Source organism: Nerophis lumbriciformis, linkage group LG38 (genome assembly GCF_033978685.3).
Source record: "Nerophis lumbriciformis linkage group LG38, RoL_Nlum_v2.1, whole genome shotgun sequence".
NCBI lineage: Eukaryota > Metazoa > Chordata > Actinopteri > Syngnathiformes > Syngnathidae > Nerophis > Nerophis lumbriciformis.
The window spans coordinates 19,870,049-19,888,099 of NC_084585.2; the positions used below are offsets into that span (position 1 = coordinate 19,870,049).

Below are 18,051 nucleotides of genomic sequence, written 5' to 3' on the forward strand. Positions count from 1 at the left end.
GCAGGAGAGGGGGGCAGAGTAGAAAAGAGACGGCAGATCAACTGGTCTAAAAAGGGGTCTATTTAAAGGTTGGAGTATACAAATTAGTTTTAAGATGGAACTTAAATGCTTGTACTGAGGTAGCATCTCTAACGAGACGTTATTTCGCGACTTCTATATGAATGCCGCTTGACAGCGTCATACTTGCCAACCCTCCCAATTTTTCCGGGAGACTCCCGAAATTCAGGGCAACTATTCTCTCGAATGTCCACTGATATTCACCCAAACAACAACAATAAGAGCGTGCCGTGAAGGCACTGCCTCATGCGCCCTCTACAGGCTGTACAAACAGCTTGCCGACCCAGATACATGTTGTATGCGGCTTCTGCAGACACACATAAGTGACTGCAATGCATACTTAGTCAACAGTCATACAGGTTACACTGAGGGTGGTGGTATAAAACAACTTTAATACTGTTACTAATATGCGCCACACTGTGAACCCACACCAAACAAGAATGACAAACACATTTCTGGAGAACATCCGCGCCGTAACACAACATAAACACAACAGAACAAATACCCAGAATCCCATGCAGCATTAACTCTTCCGGGCTACATTATACCCCCCCCCCCCCCCCCCCACCCCCCCCCCCCCCCCCCTCCGTGCGTCGGTTGAGGTTGAGTTTTGTGTCAGTAGTTAAAATGCTTCACCTGATGCAATTTGACGGGATTGTACATGTATTTATTTATCATGTATAATTTTACTCTTGCTCTCCAAGACTTAGAAAAAGTGATGCTTGGTGGTCACAAGTGACAGTGTCGTCTTGAAGGTACTGAAGGTTTCCATGACCTGCTCTGGGAACAAGAGGCAACAATACAAGTGATTATCTGCACTGAGATCAACTTCAACTGTTGAACTAGAGACTTGGCATGTAAAATCCTAAACGTCCATTTCTGCTTCCGGGACAAAGAAAGACGCCATTTGCAGTGAAAGCAGGCATAGAAATTCCTGATTAGCAGCTTGGACTGTACTGAAAGGGAACATAAGCTTGTTCTTTTTTCGGCCCGGCCTGGCGTACATCTGTTATCTTTTGTGGAGCAAACAAAAACTCTTCTGATGAAGAAAGTGTTTCTTGTAAGCGTCCTTCTATTTAGTTTGCAATTTGGCAGCTTTTAAAGACAAAATCTTTTCTTTGGTCATGTGTGCTGGAGTGTGAACGACTCATGAACTATAGACATGACCAGTGGCGTAACCCCAAATTGTGGGCCCTCATACACAAGACTCCTGAATGGCCCCCGACCCCACTTTAAACCCACAACACTGCCTCACACACACTTGGTATGTTATCAAAAAACAAAAAAACTATTTATTGCATAAACTCGGTTGGAACCATCTTTTTAAAAGATTAGATTAACATAGCTAGGGCTGCAACGACTAATCCGATTATTAATGCAAACATGCCAGAAATTTAATTTTAATGTTGATGATGTGCATTTTTCTAATAAAAAACTAAATTAAGGTTATGGCTAGCAAAAAAGTCTTTAATTGTGTATTTGAACTATTCAGTCTAAAATACGCATTGAGGCTATAAATTGTGCATATCGATTACATCGATTAATGGAACAAACTAACAGATTACTAAAATAATCTCGATAGCTGCAGCCCTAAATATACAAAACCCAAAACCAGTGAAGTTGGCACGTTGTGTAATTTGTAAATAAAAACAGAATACAAATTTCCAAATCCTTTTCAACTTATATTCATTTGAATAGACTGAAAAGACAAGATATTTTATGTTCGAACTAAGAAACTTAATTTTTTTTTTCAAATAATCATTAGCAAATGTTTGGGAACTGAGGAGACCAATTTTGAAGCTTTTCAGGTGTAATTATTTCCCATTCTTGCTTGATGTACAGCTTAAGTTGTTCAACAGTCTCTGTTGTGGTATTTTAGGCTTCATAATGCACCACACATTTTCAATGGGAGACAGGTCTGGACTACAGGCAGGCCAGTCTAGTACCCGCACTCTTTTATTATGAAGCCACGCTGTTGTAACATGTGGCTTGGCATTGTCTTGCTGAAATAAGCAGGGGCATCCATGGTAACGTTGCTTGGATGGCAACATATGTTGCTCCAAAATTTCTATGTACCTTTCAGCATTAATGGTGCCTTCACAGATGTGTACCGTAAGTTACCCATGCCTTGGGCACTAATATATCCCCATACCATCACAGATGCTGGCTTTTGAACTTTGCGTCTAGAACAATCCGGATGGTTCTTTTCCTCTTTGTTCCGGAGGACACGACGTCCACAGTTTCCAAAAACAATTTGAAATGTGGACTCATCAGACCACAGAACACTTTTACACTCTGAACGCACATGGTGAAATCCTTAAATTCCTTGCATTAGCTGGTTGAGAAATGTTGTTCTTAAACAATTTGCTCACGCATTTGTTCACAAAGTGGTGACCCTCGCCCCATCCTTGTTTGTGAATGACTGAGCATTTCATGGAAGCAGTTTTTATACCCAATCATGGCACCCACCTGTTCCCAATTAGCTTGTTCACCTGTGGGATGTTCAAAATAAATGTTTGATGAGCATTCCTCAACTTTCTCAGTCTTTTTTGCCACTTGTGCCAGCTTTTTTGCAGGCATCCAATGAGCTAATATTTGCAAAAAATAACAATGTTTTCTAGTTCGAACGTTAAGTAGCTTGTCTTTGCAGTCTATTTAATTGAATATAAGTTGAAAAGGATTTGCAAATCATTGTTTTCTGTTTTTATTTATAATTTACACAACGTGCCAACTTCACTGGTTTTGGGTTTTGTATAGATAGAACAGGGGTTCTTAACCTTTTTGACCCTGGTGCCCCGCTTTTCTTTTACAAAGGGGTCAGGGGCCCGCTCAAATATTAACACTAAAGTAATCAACTTACTCTTGGTTTTATTTGTATTCAATAATTATATCTAACACTCTTACAGTTTACAAACTTGTCAAATAATATGAACACATACATTTTGGCATAGATCAGGCTGATTAGAAAAATAAGTACTAACCAAAAATAAGTATAGGAAGGGAATCATAAATTAGTGACTAAAATAAATCTACATTGATGTGCAAAATAAATAAACTAAATTAATAATAGATTTGTTTAACTAAACTGTCAATAAAACTAAAGAGCAAATGAAAATACAGCTTCACCATTTTAGTCATACTTTTTGCGCCTAAGAAACGTCTCTCTAAACTTAGCTCAAAACTTTTGTTTGTTTGATATTGCCATTACTGCCACAAGTGGTGGAAAAGTGTAGTACAACTAAGTAACATATATTTTTGGTGGTCTTTGAGGGGGCCAAACACTGATCTAGAACATATCTAGATGTGTTTTTTTTAAGTTAGTTTGTTTTTTCACCAAAAATGCCTCCAAATTCTATACAAAGTAGCCAGAATATGAGTTTCCTTAAATAATCAGACAATCTGACATTATTCACTTAAATATGATTAGAAATCTGTCAAGTTTCAACATAATAGATTCATCATAGCACTGATATATTATTATGAATTTTGACAGAAAACTTATATTTTTAGAAGTAAATCTCCTGAGCTTTAAGCCTCCCCCTAATTTAATTTAAAAAAACTAGTGACGCCTCTGTTTCTAGCTTTAATCGAGGGTCCTTGAATGTGCCAGTTATTTGTATTAAGATGCAAAACAGAAATTGTACATAACTTTCTCGTATGCTGCTACAGATAGATTTATTATAATTTTACCTCTCTTTTATCACCTCATCCTTTTTCCAAAATGCTGGTGCTGAGTGTAAATGCTTAAAGGTGAACTTTGATGATATTGTGACATTTGTGTTGAGTGAAGTGTTCCTGCTAGATTTTCCGTGTGGAATACATTTTTTTGCATTTTTAATGGGTGACATAAGTAGTCTTGGACATTGTTCATTTGATTCAAACAGCCTTGTTATCGAACTTTCACTGCTAGATTTATTTTATTTTATATTTATGATTTAACGTTTATATAACTTAAGTATTCAAGTATTTTTAAGTATGTATAAGCATTTTTTTATGCTGCCCTTTTTTTTTTTTGCTGGGGCTGTTACATAAACTGTAATATTGTACATGGTAATTGGGATTTGTTGTATTGTGTATATTATATAAAAATATTATGTAATACAGGGGTCCCCAAACTACGGCCTGCGGGCCGGACACGCCAGCATCCAAAATTCGGCCCGTGGGAAGTCCCAAGTTATAAATTATAATTTTTTTAAATCTGTCCTTTATAATTAATTTTCTACCGCTTGTTACTCTCGGTGTCTCCTTGCCGCTCAGGCAAATCATATTGTCTAAAAATGCATTTTCCCATCGACAACATGACATCATTGTGCTCGCGTTGCAGTGTCAGGCGAGCGCACGGCAAGTGCGCGCTCTTTCAGTCAATTAGTGTGCGAGGAATATATATATACAGCCCGGCCCCGACCAAATTGTTTTAACTCAATGCGGCCTCCGAGTCAAAAAGTTTGGGGACCGCTGATATAATATAATAATGATTTTTTTTAAAAGGGTTATACTTGTAAATATATCAGTATATATTATATACGGTAAGTGAAGTGAAGTGAAGTATATTTATATAGCGCTTTTCTCTAGTGACTCAAAGCGCTTTACATGGTGAAACCCAATATCTAAGTTACATTTTAAACCAATGTGGGTGGCACTGGGAGCAGGTGGGTAAAGTGTCTTGCCCAAGGACACAACGGCAGTGACTAGGATGGCGAAAGCGGGAATCGAACCTGGAACCCTCAAGTTGCTGGCACGGCCACTCTACCAACCGAGCTATACCGCCCCAATATATAAATATACTGTATATTTAATATGTAAATATTGCATATATGTTATATTTTATATTGCTACTTTGGTACATTTTTAGTCTACTTAATACCTTTTTGTTTTCGCCCTCTTTTAGTGCCCTTGTGTGCATTATCCTTTTCATCCTTACCCTTTCCACCTTTGTAACTTAGCTACTGTGTGGAACAATTTCCCTTGTGGATCAATAAAGTTTATCAAAGTCTAAATCTAAATGACAGAAAAAATATCTTAAAACTTTCCAAAAGCCGAGGGGTCCGCCCTGTGCTTGGGGCCCCGGTACATCCCCACTTTGATGACTCTGGTCATGACTGTAAATGACATGTGAGGAACTACCTATGGCTTGGGAAGACATGCAAGCATAAATGTAATACAGATATCTTCTGATCATTAAACAAATCGTCAATAAGTCAATTAGTTAGGTGCGGCTACAAACACGTTTTACTTGATGTTTTTTAAACATTCTCACTCAAATTTGACAAATACGTGCTAATCCAGTGTTTTTCAAAATTTTTTGAGCCAAGGCACATTTTTTTCATTGAAAAAATTCTGAGGTACACCACCAGCAGAAATCATTAAAAATTTAACTCAGCAGCCGATATTGACAGTAAAAAGTTGCTGTCGCAATTGTTGGATATGACTTTAAACCATAACCAAGCATGCATCACTATAGCTCTTGTCTCAAAGTAGGTGTACTGTAACGACCTGTCACATCACGCCGTGACTTACTTTAAGTTTTTTGGTGTTTTCCTGTGTGTAGTGTTTTAGTTCTTGTCTTGCGCTCCTATTTTGGTGGCTTTTCCCGTTTTGTTGGTGTTTTCCTGTAGCAGTTTCATGTATTCATTTGAGCGCTATTCTCTGCATCTGCTTCGTTTTATCAATCAAGAATATTTAAGTTGTTGCTATCCTTCTTTGTGGGGACATTGTTGATTGTCATGTCATGTTCGTATGTAGTTTGTGGACGCCCTCTGCTCCACACGCTGTAAGTTTTTGCTGTCGTCCACCATTCTGTTTTTGTTTACTTTGCAGCCAGTTCAGTTTTAGTTTCCCTAAGCTTCAATGCCTTTTCTTAGGGGCACTCACCTTTTGTTTATTTTTGGTTTTAGCGTTAGATACCTTTTCACCTGCATGCTGCCTCCCACTGTCGTCTGCATATTGGGATCACGACAAACCATCGTCGCCTCACACGACCTGTTCCCAACATCTACAAAGCAATTAGCTACCGGCTGCCACCTACTGATATGGAAGAGTATTACATTGTTACGCTGCCGAGCTCTTGACAGCACCGACACTCAACAACGGTACATTATTTGCAAACTATAATTTACTTGTTTGCGAAAAAATATTTTTACCCCAAATAGGTGAAATTACATAATTTCCCACGGCACACCAGACTGTATCTCACGGCACACTAGTGTGCCGCGGCACAGTGATTGAAAAACACTGTGCTAATCAGTCCCCTAACGGAATGTGCCAAATTTGGTAGTGATCCGAATAAACACCCCACAGTTACAGTGGGCTGTTTTATAGAGCGCATTGAGCTAAGTGAGAAATTTCAAGTCAATCCGACTTAAGTTTGTTGTTTTTATCCAATCCAATCCACTTTAAAGCACATTTAAACAACAAAATGTTTCCAAAGTGCAGAGTTTGGAAACTCAGACACTTAATAGCACAAACAGCAGAGTTTGGGTGCATGTTTTGACAAGTTTTAACCTTTTTGTGTGCAGAAGTTGAGGTGTAGAAGGGTGTTGATGAAGTGTTCCTCTGTGTGTGCAGATGGCGTCCACTCGGTGTCTGCCAAGTGCCTCCTCCAGGTCACCATCATCACAGACGAGATGTTATCCAACAGCATCACGCTGAGGCTGGCCAACACCTCCCAGGAGCACTTCCTCTCTCTGCTGCTCACCCAGTTCCTGGACGGCGTGGCCCGCGTTCTCTCGGCGGCGCCCCAAGACGTCGTCATCTTCAACATCCAGGACGACACGGACGTCAACGCCCGCATCCTCAACGTCAGCCTCTCTGTGGTTGTTGCGGGCGACAGCCCCCGGGGACCCTTGGGCCAGGGCGATCAGGGAGAGGAAGGTGCCGGGAGAGAGGCAGAAGGCGGCGGAGCAGAGTTTTTTGGCTCCGAGGAGCTCCAGGAGAGACTCTACCTCAACCGCAGCCTGCTGGCTCAGATCTCCTCCCAGGAAGTCCTGCCGTTCGACGACAACATCTGCCTCCGCGAGCCCTGCGAGAACTACATGAAGTGCGTGTCCGTGCTGAAGTTCGACAGTTTGGCGCCCTTCGTGGCGTCCGACACCATCTTGTTCAGGCCCATCCACCCCATCGCCGGCTTGCGCTGCCGCTGTCCCGCCGGCTTCACGGGGGATTACTGCGAGACCGAGATCGACCTATGCTACTCCAAACCCTGCGGAGCTCATGGCGTGTGTCGCAGCAGAGAGGGGGGCTTCACCTGCGAGTGCATGGAGGACTACACAGGTAAGAAAGCACAAAACATGGCTGGATGTTTAGCATGTAAGATAGTGTGGCCGTGCGACAGTACATTCAGGGCTGTACGCTTAGCTTTTTCATTTGCAGCACCGGTGCTACTAAATGAAAAAAATTAGTAGCAAAGAAAAAATTTAGTAGCAATATGAAATGTCTTAAATATCGCTATTTCATTATTAACACTTGAGGTACACATGTGCCCTCATACATACAGTCGTGGTCAAAAGTTTACATACACATAATGTCATGGCTGTCTTGAGTTTCCAATAACTTCTACAAGTCTTATTTTTTGTGAAAGAGTGATTGGAGCACATACTTGTTGGTCACAAAAAACATTCATGAAATGTGGTTCTTTTATGAATTTATTATGGGGTCTACTGAAAATGTGACCAAATCTGCTGGGTCAAAAGTATACATACAGCAATGTTAATATTTGGTTACATGTCCCTTGGCAAGTTTCACTGCAATAAGACACTTTTGGTAGCCATCCACAAGCTTCTGGTTGAATTTTTGACCACTCCTCTTGACAAAATTGGTGCAGTTTGGCTAAATGTGTTGGTTTTCTGACATAGACTTGTTTCTTCAGCATTGTCCACATGTTTAAGTCAGGACTTTGGGAAGGACATTCTAAAACATTAATTCTAGCCTGATTCAGCCATTCCTTTACCTCTTTTGACGTGTGTTTGGGGTCATTGTCCTGTTGGAACACCCAACTGTGCCCAAGACCCAACCTCCGGGCTGATGATTTTAGGTTGTCCTGAAGAATTTGGAGTTAATCCTCCTTTTTCATTGTCCCATTTACTCTCTGTAAAACACCAGTTCCATTGGCAGCAAAACAGGCCCAGAGCATAATACTACCACCACCATGCTTGACGGTAGGTGGTGTTCCTGGGATTAAAGGCCTCACCTTTTCTCCTCCAAACATATTGCTGGGTATTGTGGCCAAACAGCTCAATTTTTGTTTCATCGCTTTCATGGCTAAATCAGAATCAAAATCAGAATAGTTTTTATTGCCATTGTTTGAGAACGGGTTCACAAACTAGGAATTTTTCTTGGTGCAACATAAAACACATATAACACAGATTTGGTAATAACAAGAGCTCTAACTGAGCTATCAGATCTTGTTATAGACTTAGAAAGGAACTCCAAGGAGCTACTGCTAGGAGTTATTGTTCATGTGCCTGATGGCCGAGGGGAAAAAACTGTTCAGGTGGCGGGAGGTGTGGGTCTGAATGGACCGTAGTCTCCTGCCTGAGGGGAGAGGGGAGAATAGTTTGTGTCCAGGGTGAGAAGAGTCAGCTGTGATCCGACCCACACGCCTCCTGGTCCTGGAGGAGAACAGGTCCTGGAGGGATGGGAGCTTGCAGCAAATCACCTTCTCAGCAGCACGTACGATGCGCTGCAGTCGATGCTTATCCTGGACTGTGGCGCCGGGGAACCACATGGCACCGTAAGTTTCCTCAGCTGCCGCAGGAAGTACATCCTCTGCTGGGCCTTCTTGATGAGGGAGCTGATGGTCGGCTCCCACTTGAGGTCCTGGGTGATGGTGGTGCCCAAGAAACGGAAGGAGTCCACAATGGAGACGGGGGTGGGAGAGTCAATCAGGGGGAGGGGGGATGGTGGGGCTGTGACTTTCCTGAAGTCCATGATCATCTCCACTGTTTTCTGGCCGTTCAGCTCCAGGTTGTTGAGGCTGCACCAGGACGCCAGCCGGTCCACCTCTCCTGTAGGCGGCCTCATCGTCATCCGAGATGAGCCCGATGAGGGTAGTGTCATCCGCAAACGTGAGCAACTTTACGGACTGGTGACTAGAGGTGCAGCAGTTTGTATACAGGGAGAAGAGCCAGGGGGAAAGTACACAGTGTTCGTGGTTCGGTTGTCCGAGACAATCTTCCCCAGCCGCACGTGCTGTCTTCGGTCCGTCAGGAAGTCATTGATCTAACTGCAGAGGGAGTCGGGCACGCTGAGCTGGTAGAGCTTGTCTCGTAGCAGTCCAGAGAGGATGGTGTTGAAGGCAGAGCTGAAGTCCACAAACAGGATCCTAGCGTAGGTTCCTGGGGAGTCCAGATGCTCCAGGATGAAGTGGAGGGCCAGGTTCACTGCATCATCCACAGACCTGTTGGCTCTGTAGGCGAACTGCAGTGGGTCCAGGAGGGGGGTGGTGATGTCTTTGAGGTGGGGCAGGACCAAGCGTTTAAAGGGCTTCATGACCACAGACGTCAGCGCAACCGGCCTGTAGTCATTAAGTCCTGTGATGCGTGCTTTCTTGGGGACAGGGACAATGGTGGAGGTCTTAAAGCAGGACGGCACACGGCATAGCTCCAGAGAGGTGTTAAAAATGTCAGTGAAGACAGTAACCAGCTGATCCGCGCAGTGTCTGAGAGCGGAGGGGGAGACACCATCCGGCCCGGGGGCCTTCCGCGTATTCAGCTTCAAGAACTGCCGGCGTACATCCTCCTCTCGGATGGAGAGGGCTAAAGTCCTGTGATGTTCTTGGAGTCCTGTGATGTCCTTGGAGTCCTGTGATGTCCTTGGAGTCCCTTGAGTCCTTTAAATCCTTTAATGAAGTGCTGGCGTTGGTGGGGAGGGTGATGGTGGGGGGAGCAGAGCTTTGATGAGCTGAAGGCCGTTCATGACGACAGTAATGTGTGTTGAGGCCCTGAGTGAGAGTCGGGTCATTCAGGGTCTGGGGGGCTTTGGGCTTATAGTTCGTAAGGGCCCTTAGCCCTCTCCAAACGGCCACAGAATCATTGGAGCGGAACTGTTCCTGTAGACGGTTAGAGTACACAGATTTAGCTTTCTCCACTTCCCTGTTGAAGTGGTACTACGCTTCTCTGTAGGTACTGCAGTCCCCGCTTCTCCACACAGCCTCCTTCTTCTTGCGCAGCTGTTGGAGCTTGGGTGTGAACCAGGGCTTGTCATTGTTATAACAAGCCCTGGTGCGCGTTGGAATGATGCGCGCCTCATTGAACTGAATGTATGAGGTCACAGTGTCCGTATACTCGTCCAGATTGTCCGTGGCCGCTCCAATTGCCTCCCAGTCTGTCGTCTCCAAACATGCACGCAGCTCCTCCACAGCCTCGGCGGTGAAACACTTAATGGTCCTCATAACAGGTTTAGCCAATTTCAGTCTCTGTCTGTATGAAGGGATTAAGTGCACCATCACGTGATCTGATAGTCCGAGAGCAGCGCGCGGGACTGCATGATATGCCTTGCTTATTGTGGTGTAACAGTGATCCAAAGTGTTCTCCTCTCTGGTCGGGCATTTAATTAACTGCCTATACTTAGGTAATTCCTGGCTCAAATTTCCCTTGTTAAAGTCACCAAGCACGATAACAAGAGAGTCCGGAAAAGACCGTTCCACATGTAAGATCTGGCCTGCAAGCGTGCGCTGAGCGTCACGCACGTCCACGCCGGGTGGTATGTATACAGCCACCAGTAAGAATGAAACAATCTCATGCGGTGAGTAAAAGGGCTTACAGTGAATGAAAATATATTCCAGAGAAGGAGAGTAGTGTTGTGATATCACTGTCACGTCTGTACACCAGTTGCTGTTGATGAAGAAGCAGACTCCTCCGCCTCTTTTTTTGCCAGAGAGCCCCGCGTCTCGGTCCACGCGGAGAAGATGAAAGCCATCCAGTTGAACCGCGCTGTCCGGGACACTTGCGCTCAGCCACGTCTCCGTGAAGCACAAAACACAAGATGAGGAAAAGTCCGTGTTTCCTCTCATCAGCAACGCTAGCTCGTCCATCTTGTTGGCAAGTGAGCGGACGATGGAGAGAAAGATGCCAGGTAAGGGACGTGCGTAATCCCCGTCCGCGGAGACGGACAAGGGCGCCCGCTCGCTTTCCTCTTCGGTGCGGTTTCCCTCTTTTGATCAAAGAATGGACCAAATCCGCAGCTGACGCTAAGATGACCGGTAATAAGTCCGTATTCTGGCTAAAATTAAGGTTTTAGAATGGCCTTCCCAAAGTCCTGACTTAAACATGTGGACAATGCTGAAGAAACAAGTCCACGTCAGAAAACCAACACAGCTGAACTGCACCAATTTTGACAAGAGGAGTGGTCAAAAATTCAACTAGAAGCTTGCCAGAAGCTTGTGGATGGCTACCAAAAGTGCTTTTATTGCAGTGAAACTTGCCAAGGGACATGTAACCAAATATTAACATTGCTGTATGTATACTTTTGACACAGCAGATTTGGTCACATTTTCAGTAGACCCATAATAAATTCATAAAAGAAAACATGCATGAATGTTTTTTGTGACCAACAAGTATGTGCTCCAATCACTCATCACAAAAAGATAAGAGTTGTAGAAACTATTTGAAACTCAAGACAGCCATGACATTACGGGGTCGCGGGGGATGCTGGCGCCTATCCCAGCTGCACATGGGCGGAAGGCGGTGTACACCCTGGACAAGTCGCCACCTCATCGCAGGGATCAAAACTCATATACCGATATAGTGTGGCCCATAAACTAACCTATAAATTGAAATATTCGTTGATGTAACTAAATACTGTATGTCCACCATGCCTTGATTTTAAATTTTCGGGGCTGATGGCGATCCCAAATACACAAAAACCGGTACCAACAAGTAAGAAAAGTAGGTTTTGCAGAATAGGACTTCAATTTAAGAGGTGTTTTGAGATAAGAAAAAAGAAAAATCCTTGGAAATTATATAAGAAAAATCTAATATAATTTTCAATCTTCTTGAAAAAAATATTTGGCTATGCTCAACTCTTCAGATGACAAAAACACAAAAGAACAAAATGTGGATTAAAGTGCTCTGGTTTAAGAGGACATGTTTGAAGGTCAGCAGCAACATGAAAATAATTGACCTTTTAACAATGGTGTTTTTATAGATAAACATTATTACAGGACATACACACAAAGATGTTAACCAGGAACACCAACCTACCAACTGCTTCATGATGTTGTGTGACTGGCTGTGTTCTGAAAATTACTTTGAAAAAGTCATTAATTATAGTTACTCGTTAATTTACCAAAAAAATAATTGCATTACTAACGGAATTACTCTTTAATAAATGTAATTAATTACAAGGGAAAGTAGCAAATATGTTACCTAAAAAAACTTCAAATAGCTGTCATAATGCAGTTAAGATAAGTTTCAGTGTATGCGTCTCTGCGTGTGCCTTTAAAAGGCGGGGCCTGTTGCCTAGTGACGTCAGCGAGTTAATAATCTCTCAGCGCTTGAGCTGTTTTTGTTACTTTTGTAGGCTAGCAGCAGCAGTTTTTTGGCTCTGACGGCAGCTCTTCTGAAACTTTCAGTGTTTTGTGTTACCTCTGTTTAACTAATAGATTGAATGTGTTTCCATGGCTGTATGTTCTTGTCAACTAACGGGGTATTATTTGAATGGCAAGTTTGTCACGCCAATCATTGCTGTTCAATATCACCTCTGTTGTAATTGTATTGCATGTTCAAAATTAACTGAAACTAACTAACTAACTTAACCCTCGTAGTTACTAGTACACAGTGCAGTTTGTGTCATGTTTTAAGGTGGTGAAAAACATTTTGTATTTTACTGAACAGTTTCTCCAACTAAGAATGTTATTTATTTAGTGTTGTAAGGACACACAAATCTCTGCAGCGCACAACAAGTCACTTTCACAATCACAGTCCATTTGGTTATGGTCATGGTTTAAGTTTATTTCAAACATGCTACACAGATATGCAAAATTTAACTCTAGTTTGATTAACTTTGGATGGATTTATTTTTGGGAGCAAAATGCGATGAAAGGCTTAACATATGTATTAGCATGTGTGCTACTTTTGTCTTTAAGAAAAAAAAAATAGCACAGCCTATTTTCAGTCGCAAATACGACTAAAATGCTTGCACTGTACAGTGCTGACGTTGTGTAAACCTTTCCCTGGCGCTTTAAGAGCTACGCCTTACAATGAGTTGACAACACTGAGCTTATAGCTAGCGCTGCTTGACTTAACTCTTTATCAGTGTTGATGTGTGGTTGCTGGTTCGAGCCCAATGTGTGTGCAGGATGACCACTATTACATTAGATTCATTCATCACATTCAAACAATAATAGTTAAAGAGACACAGGGAGTGTTATTAAACCTAATCTTATAATTACAAGAAGCACTTTCACTGCAAATGTTGATCCGAAATCAGAGAGGTCAAACTAGCAGGAGTGTTTGATGGAGGGAGGAGCGAGCCACCATAGTGTACGGTGGTGCCTCCAATAAGGCAATATTGCCTGTACTGTGACGTAGGTGGGGGTGAGAAAATCAAGTGCTCCTCCTTGTAAATTACCCTGAGCTCAATTTTGTGGGACGTCTTTACTGTTTTAAAGGAAGACATTTTACGCATTTGCACCAAATCTGCAAACACTCCACAAAAACGAAAAAAACAACATTAAGCTTCAACACATCAAACCTTTTATTAGCCACCTGAGACGCCAGCATCGGTACGGTGGTGTTTTCAATGCTTTCGCATACTGCTGATTACAACAGTCAATTTAATTACATATGTTGATCCAAAAGTAGAGAAGTCTACGTCAAGCTAGTCCAGAACTTCTCAATTATATTCTGTTGCGACTATAAATAGTAGGGTTCTCAAAAAAGATTTTCGAAAGAATCACGGTTCTTATTTGTAACGATTCTTTATCAATTTAAAAATATTAAAAAATTGATTTTTTTATTTGTACTTTTATTTTTTATTAGTTTTTTAATCTGTCCTGTCCAGCCACTCAGGCAAATCATATTGTTGATGTGGATGTCCATATCTACTGTACAGGTTTACTTTAGAAAAGAGAAGTATGTGTTGCCTTAGCAGTGGGTCGAATTTGATTGAAAGTTGGTTGCACAAGTAGGCAGTGTTGGGTTAGTTACTGAAAACCAGTAACTAGTTACAGTTACTAGTTACTTTATTTCAAAAGTAACTCAGTTACTAACTCAGTTACTTACACCAAAAAGTAATGCGTTACTGTGAAAAGTAACTATTTAGTTACTTATTTTTTTCTCCTTTTTTTTAAGGCTCCCATTAATGCCCTTTTAGCCTTCGTTTCAGTACTGTTATTGCACTGGAGAATAATACAATGTGTTGATCAACTTGACATGCATTTGCATCACTGAACTCTGCTAAGCAATGTGGTCTACATACAACACACAAAGACAAAGATATGTTTCAAAGGGCCAATTTATTTCAGGCCACAACAAATTGACAAAACTATTTTAAATAGCTGCAACATAACATACATAAGTAACAAACCGCATAATAACAACATAGCTGTAAAGCTGGCTTCACCCAAGGAAGGCACACATGACATACACAAAGCCTAATCAGGCATTTTTTTTCTCTCAAGGAATTGTGAAATAAAATCATGTATTCAGGAGATCAACACTGTAGTGAAGCCCAGAAGACTCTACACATTTCCCCAGTTTTAGTTTAGAGAAAATGAAAGATTGGCCTGGCCCACTAGCATCCCTCTTTATGTTTGTGAACTTTATAGTCTATACATTTAGAGTGATGTGATAATCAAACACTCTAGAAGTCTAGAATGAAATAGTATATAAGAGAATTGACAGTGTGTACCTTCAATGATGAGCAGAGGCAGAGTTTGGAGTGTTTTCTTTAGCTCGCTTGCCATGTTTATGTACTCACTGTCCAGGTACTTGGAACATGTTTTCTGTGCCATTTGTAGATTGATGCCGGTATCATGCTATTTAGCTGCCAGAAAACGGGTGACTCCACTGTAGAAATAGCCTGCATGTCTTCTAGCACATACGCTGCAATGGCTCTCTCAATGTTGTCCTGGCTAGCAGTCCCTCCGTTAAAATCCTTAGGTGGAGGTGAAGTGGCATCGGAGTCTGTGTCTCTCTTTACTAGCTTCGTCAAAGCATGTTGCTTATGTGGCGTGGCGAAGTTGGGAGAGTGGCCGTGCCAGCAATCTGAGGGTTACTGGTTCAATCCCCACCTTCTACCATCCTAGTCACGTCCGTTGTGTCCTTGAGCAAGACACTTCAACCTTGCTCCTGATGGGTCCTGGTTAGTGCCTTGCATGGCAGCTCCCGCCATCAGTGTGTGAATGTGTGTGTGAATGGGTGAATGTGGAAATAGTGTCAAAGCGCTTTGAGTTCCTGAAAAAGGTAGAAAAGCTATACAAGTATAACCCATTTACATTTATGTAGCTGTTTCAGCAGATTTGAATTGCTGTTTTGGGCAGTATTCCCGGGTGCGGTCACTGTTGCTACTCACTGCTCCCCTCACCTCCCAGGGGGTGATCAAGGGTGATGGGTCAAATGCAGAGAATAATTTCACCACACCTAGTGTGTGTGTGACAATCATTGTCACTTTAACTTTAAGTAGATGGGATCTTTGATCCAAGACACAACTTACATTTAACTAAAATGTTATTTTCTTTGTGCTCGACAAAAGAAAAGTAGTGACAATGTCTCCATGTAACTCGACTTCTGGCTTCGCCATGATGTCTTTTTAGTTGTTATGAGAGTAGCGTGTGTGTGTGTGTGTGTGGCCCTTTAAGAAATGACAGCATGTGAGGTGAGTGACGTCAGTGAGTGAGTGGGCGAGAGAGGTGAGGGTGCTCTAGCTTGGTGGATGGCTGCGTGCAAGACACCAATAAAGTCACAAAATTGCAACAAACCTCGTCATTCACCCTCGAGTCCGGAGATGGAAAAACCCACTGCCGGGTAAAGTGAAGGGTGTTAGCCCCGAAGTACATAGGCCCTGGAGGAACGTCTCCCCTGCGCTCCGCTCCTCGATCGAGGAAAGCACGCCTTTTCTTTTCCTTGTGAGACAGAAGGACGACACTTCTTCTGTTTCTAGCCGATACTATATTAAAAAATAACGTAAAATAACGCAGTAACGCATCATGTAGTAACGGTAACTGAGTTACTGGATATAAAAAAATAACGTGTTAGATTACTAGTTACCGCCGAAACTAACGGCGTTACAGTAACGCGTTACTTAGTAACGCGTTAGTCCCAACACTGCAAGTAGGGTTGCACAATAAATACTTGACCAAAGATTATCAGGCCGATATGAGAAAACCTCATAGCCATAGCACACATTAACATGTGTGTAAGAGGGAAACATCAAAGAACACAAAGGACACGATTGCACCATGCATAGACAAGCAACTAAACAAAAACAAAATTTCAACACCCATATACACTGTGGTGGCCTCTGCGGTGTTTCACGCCATCATCTGCTGGGGTGGGGGGAGAATGGCCAGAGACAGGAGCAGACCCAACAAAACAATCAGGAGAGCCGACTCCACCCTCGGCCAGTGTCCAGTCTGCATGGATGAGCGAGGATGCGTCTAAGGAGACCGGGGTGTAGACACTGTAAAACTTGTCCGTCACGGTCCTCAGCGCTAGCTCCGCAGCCCTGTGTCTTCATCCGCATCTCCTTCAGTCCCTCCAAACGGACTCTGGTGTGGCAGAGACCCAGCAGCTGGTCTCCATGGCCAAAAGGCCCCCGGGAGGCAGATCCAGAAGTTCACAAAAAAGCACCGCAGAAGTCACAAAAGTGCCACCCCTGTCGCACAGTCCCAAAGGATGCCGAACCAAAAGGCAAAAAAACAAGAGGGAAACATCAAGAACACAAAAGGATGATACAAGAGCACACAGCTCCTGCCACCATACATCAGTTTACATTAAAAAAAATAGATCCACTACCTGAAAAAAAAATGCTCCAATGAGGCGAGATTACCTGTACTGTGATGTGGGTGGGTTAGTTTGAGCAAATCAAGCGCTCCTTTTCTCCTGCTTGCTGTGTTGTAAACTTCGCCTGAGCTCATTGTAAACAAACATGGCGTCAATCTTGTGGGACTGCTTCATTGTTTCAGAGGAGGACTTTTTGCATGCAATTTGCACCAAATGTTCTGAAAACATTCCACAAAAAGGAAGAAAAAAACATCGAGCTTATCAGCCACCCGAAATACCAGAATCTGTATGACGGTGTTTTGAAAGCCTAACTGCTAATCACAACAGTCCATTTAATTGCACATTTTGATCCAAAAATCAGAGGAGAAATCAACATTAAGCAAGAGGGAGTGTTTGGAGGTGAAGGAGTGAGCCATAACCCAAAGTGTCAAAAATAGCCGTTTTTATAGACATCTTAAATACACATTTTTGCTATTTGCGAGTGGTGTCAGAACGTTTTCCCTGCAAATATTCGGGATCTTCTAAATCTAATAATTGTATCTTGGCAATATTGTAGTAGGGTGCTCGGCCCTGCATGAGTGCTGCCAGAACAGGGGAGCTGCGGTTCATTTGCTGAAAGGGATTTTATGTCGTGATCCGTTGCCCAGATCATGTTTTATTTTAGTTTGACTCCCTTAGTTCTGTTTTCAGCACCCCTGGGTTTGTGTTTCTTAGTTGCCATGGGTGCTGATTAGGGTTGTACGGTATACCAGTATTAGTATAGTACCGTGATACTAATGAATCATTTTCGGTTTCAATACCGCCTCTGAAACGTACCGGTCCCGCGTCGTCATGTCATGAAATTGCTGGTTTTACATGTTCGGCAGCACACAATCACAGAGTACTTACAAACAGACACAGTGTGTAGACAAAAAAGGGAGAACGGACACATTTTGGCTCAAAAACTAACGATAAAGGTGAAGTTATAACACTGAATTGTGAGTAACAATAATATCAATCAATCAATCAAAGTTTATTTATGCAGCCCTAAATCACAAGTGTCTCAAAGGGCTGC

At 42.6% G+C, this 18,051-nt stretch overlaps 1 protein-coding gene across 4 annotated transcripts in view; it reads left to right on the forward strand.

Annotated features, from left to right (window-relative positions):
• celsr2 (cadherin, EGF LAG seven-pass G-type receptor 2) overlaps positions 1 to 18,051 on the forward strand; it is a 221,976-nt gene that overhangs the window by 76,338 nt on the left and 127,587 nt on the right. For all 4 annotated transcript variants that reach the window (XM_061932746.2, XM_061932747.2, XM_061932749.2 and 1 more), the window contains exon 2: positions 6,622 to 7,326. In XM_061932746.2, the coding sequence (XP_061788730.2) occupies positions 6,622 to 7,326 (705 nt within the window). The remainder of the gene's footprint in view (positions 1 to 6,621; positions 7,327 to 18,051) is intronic.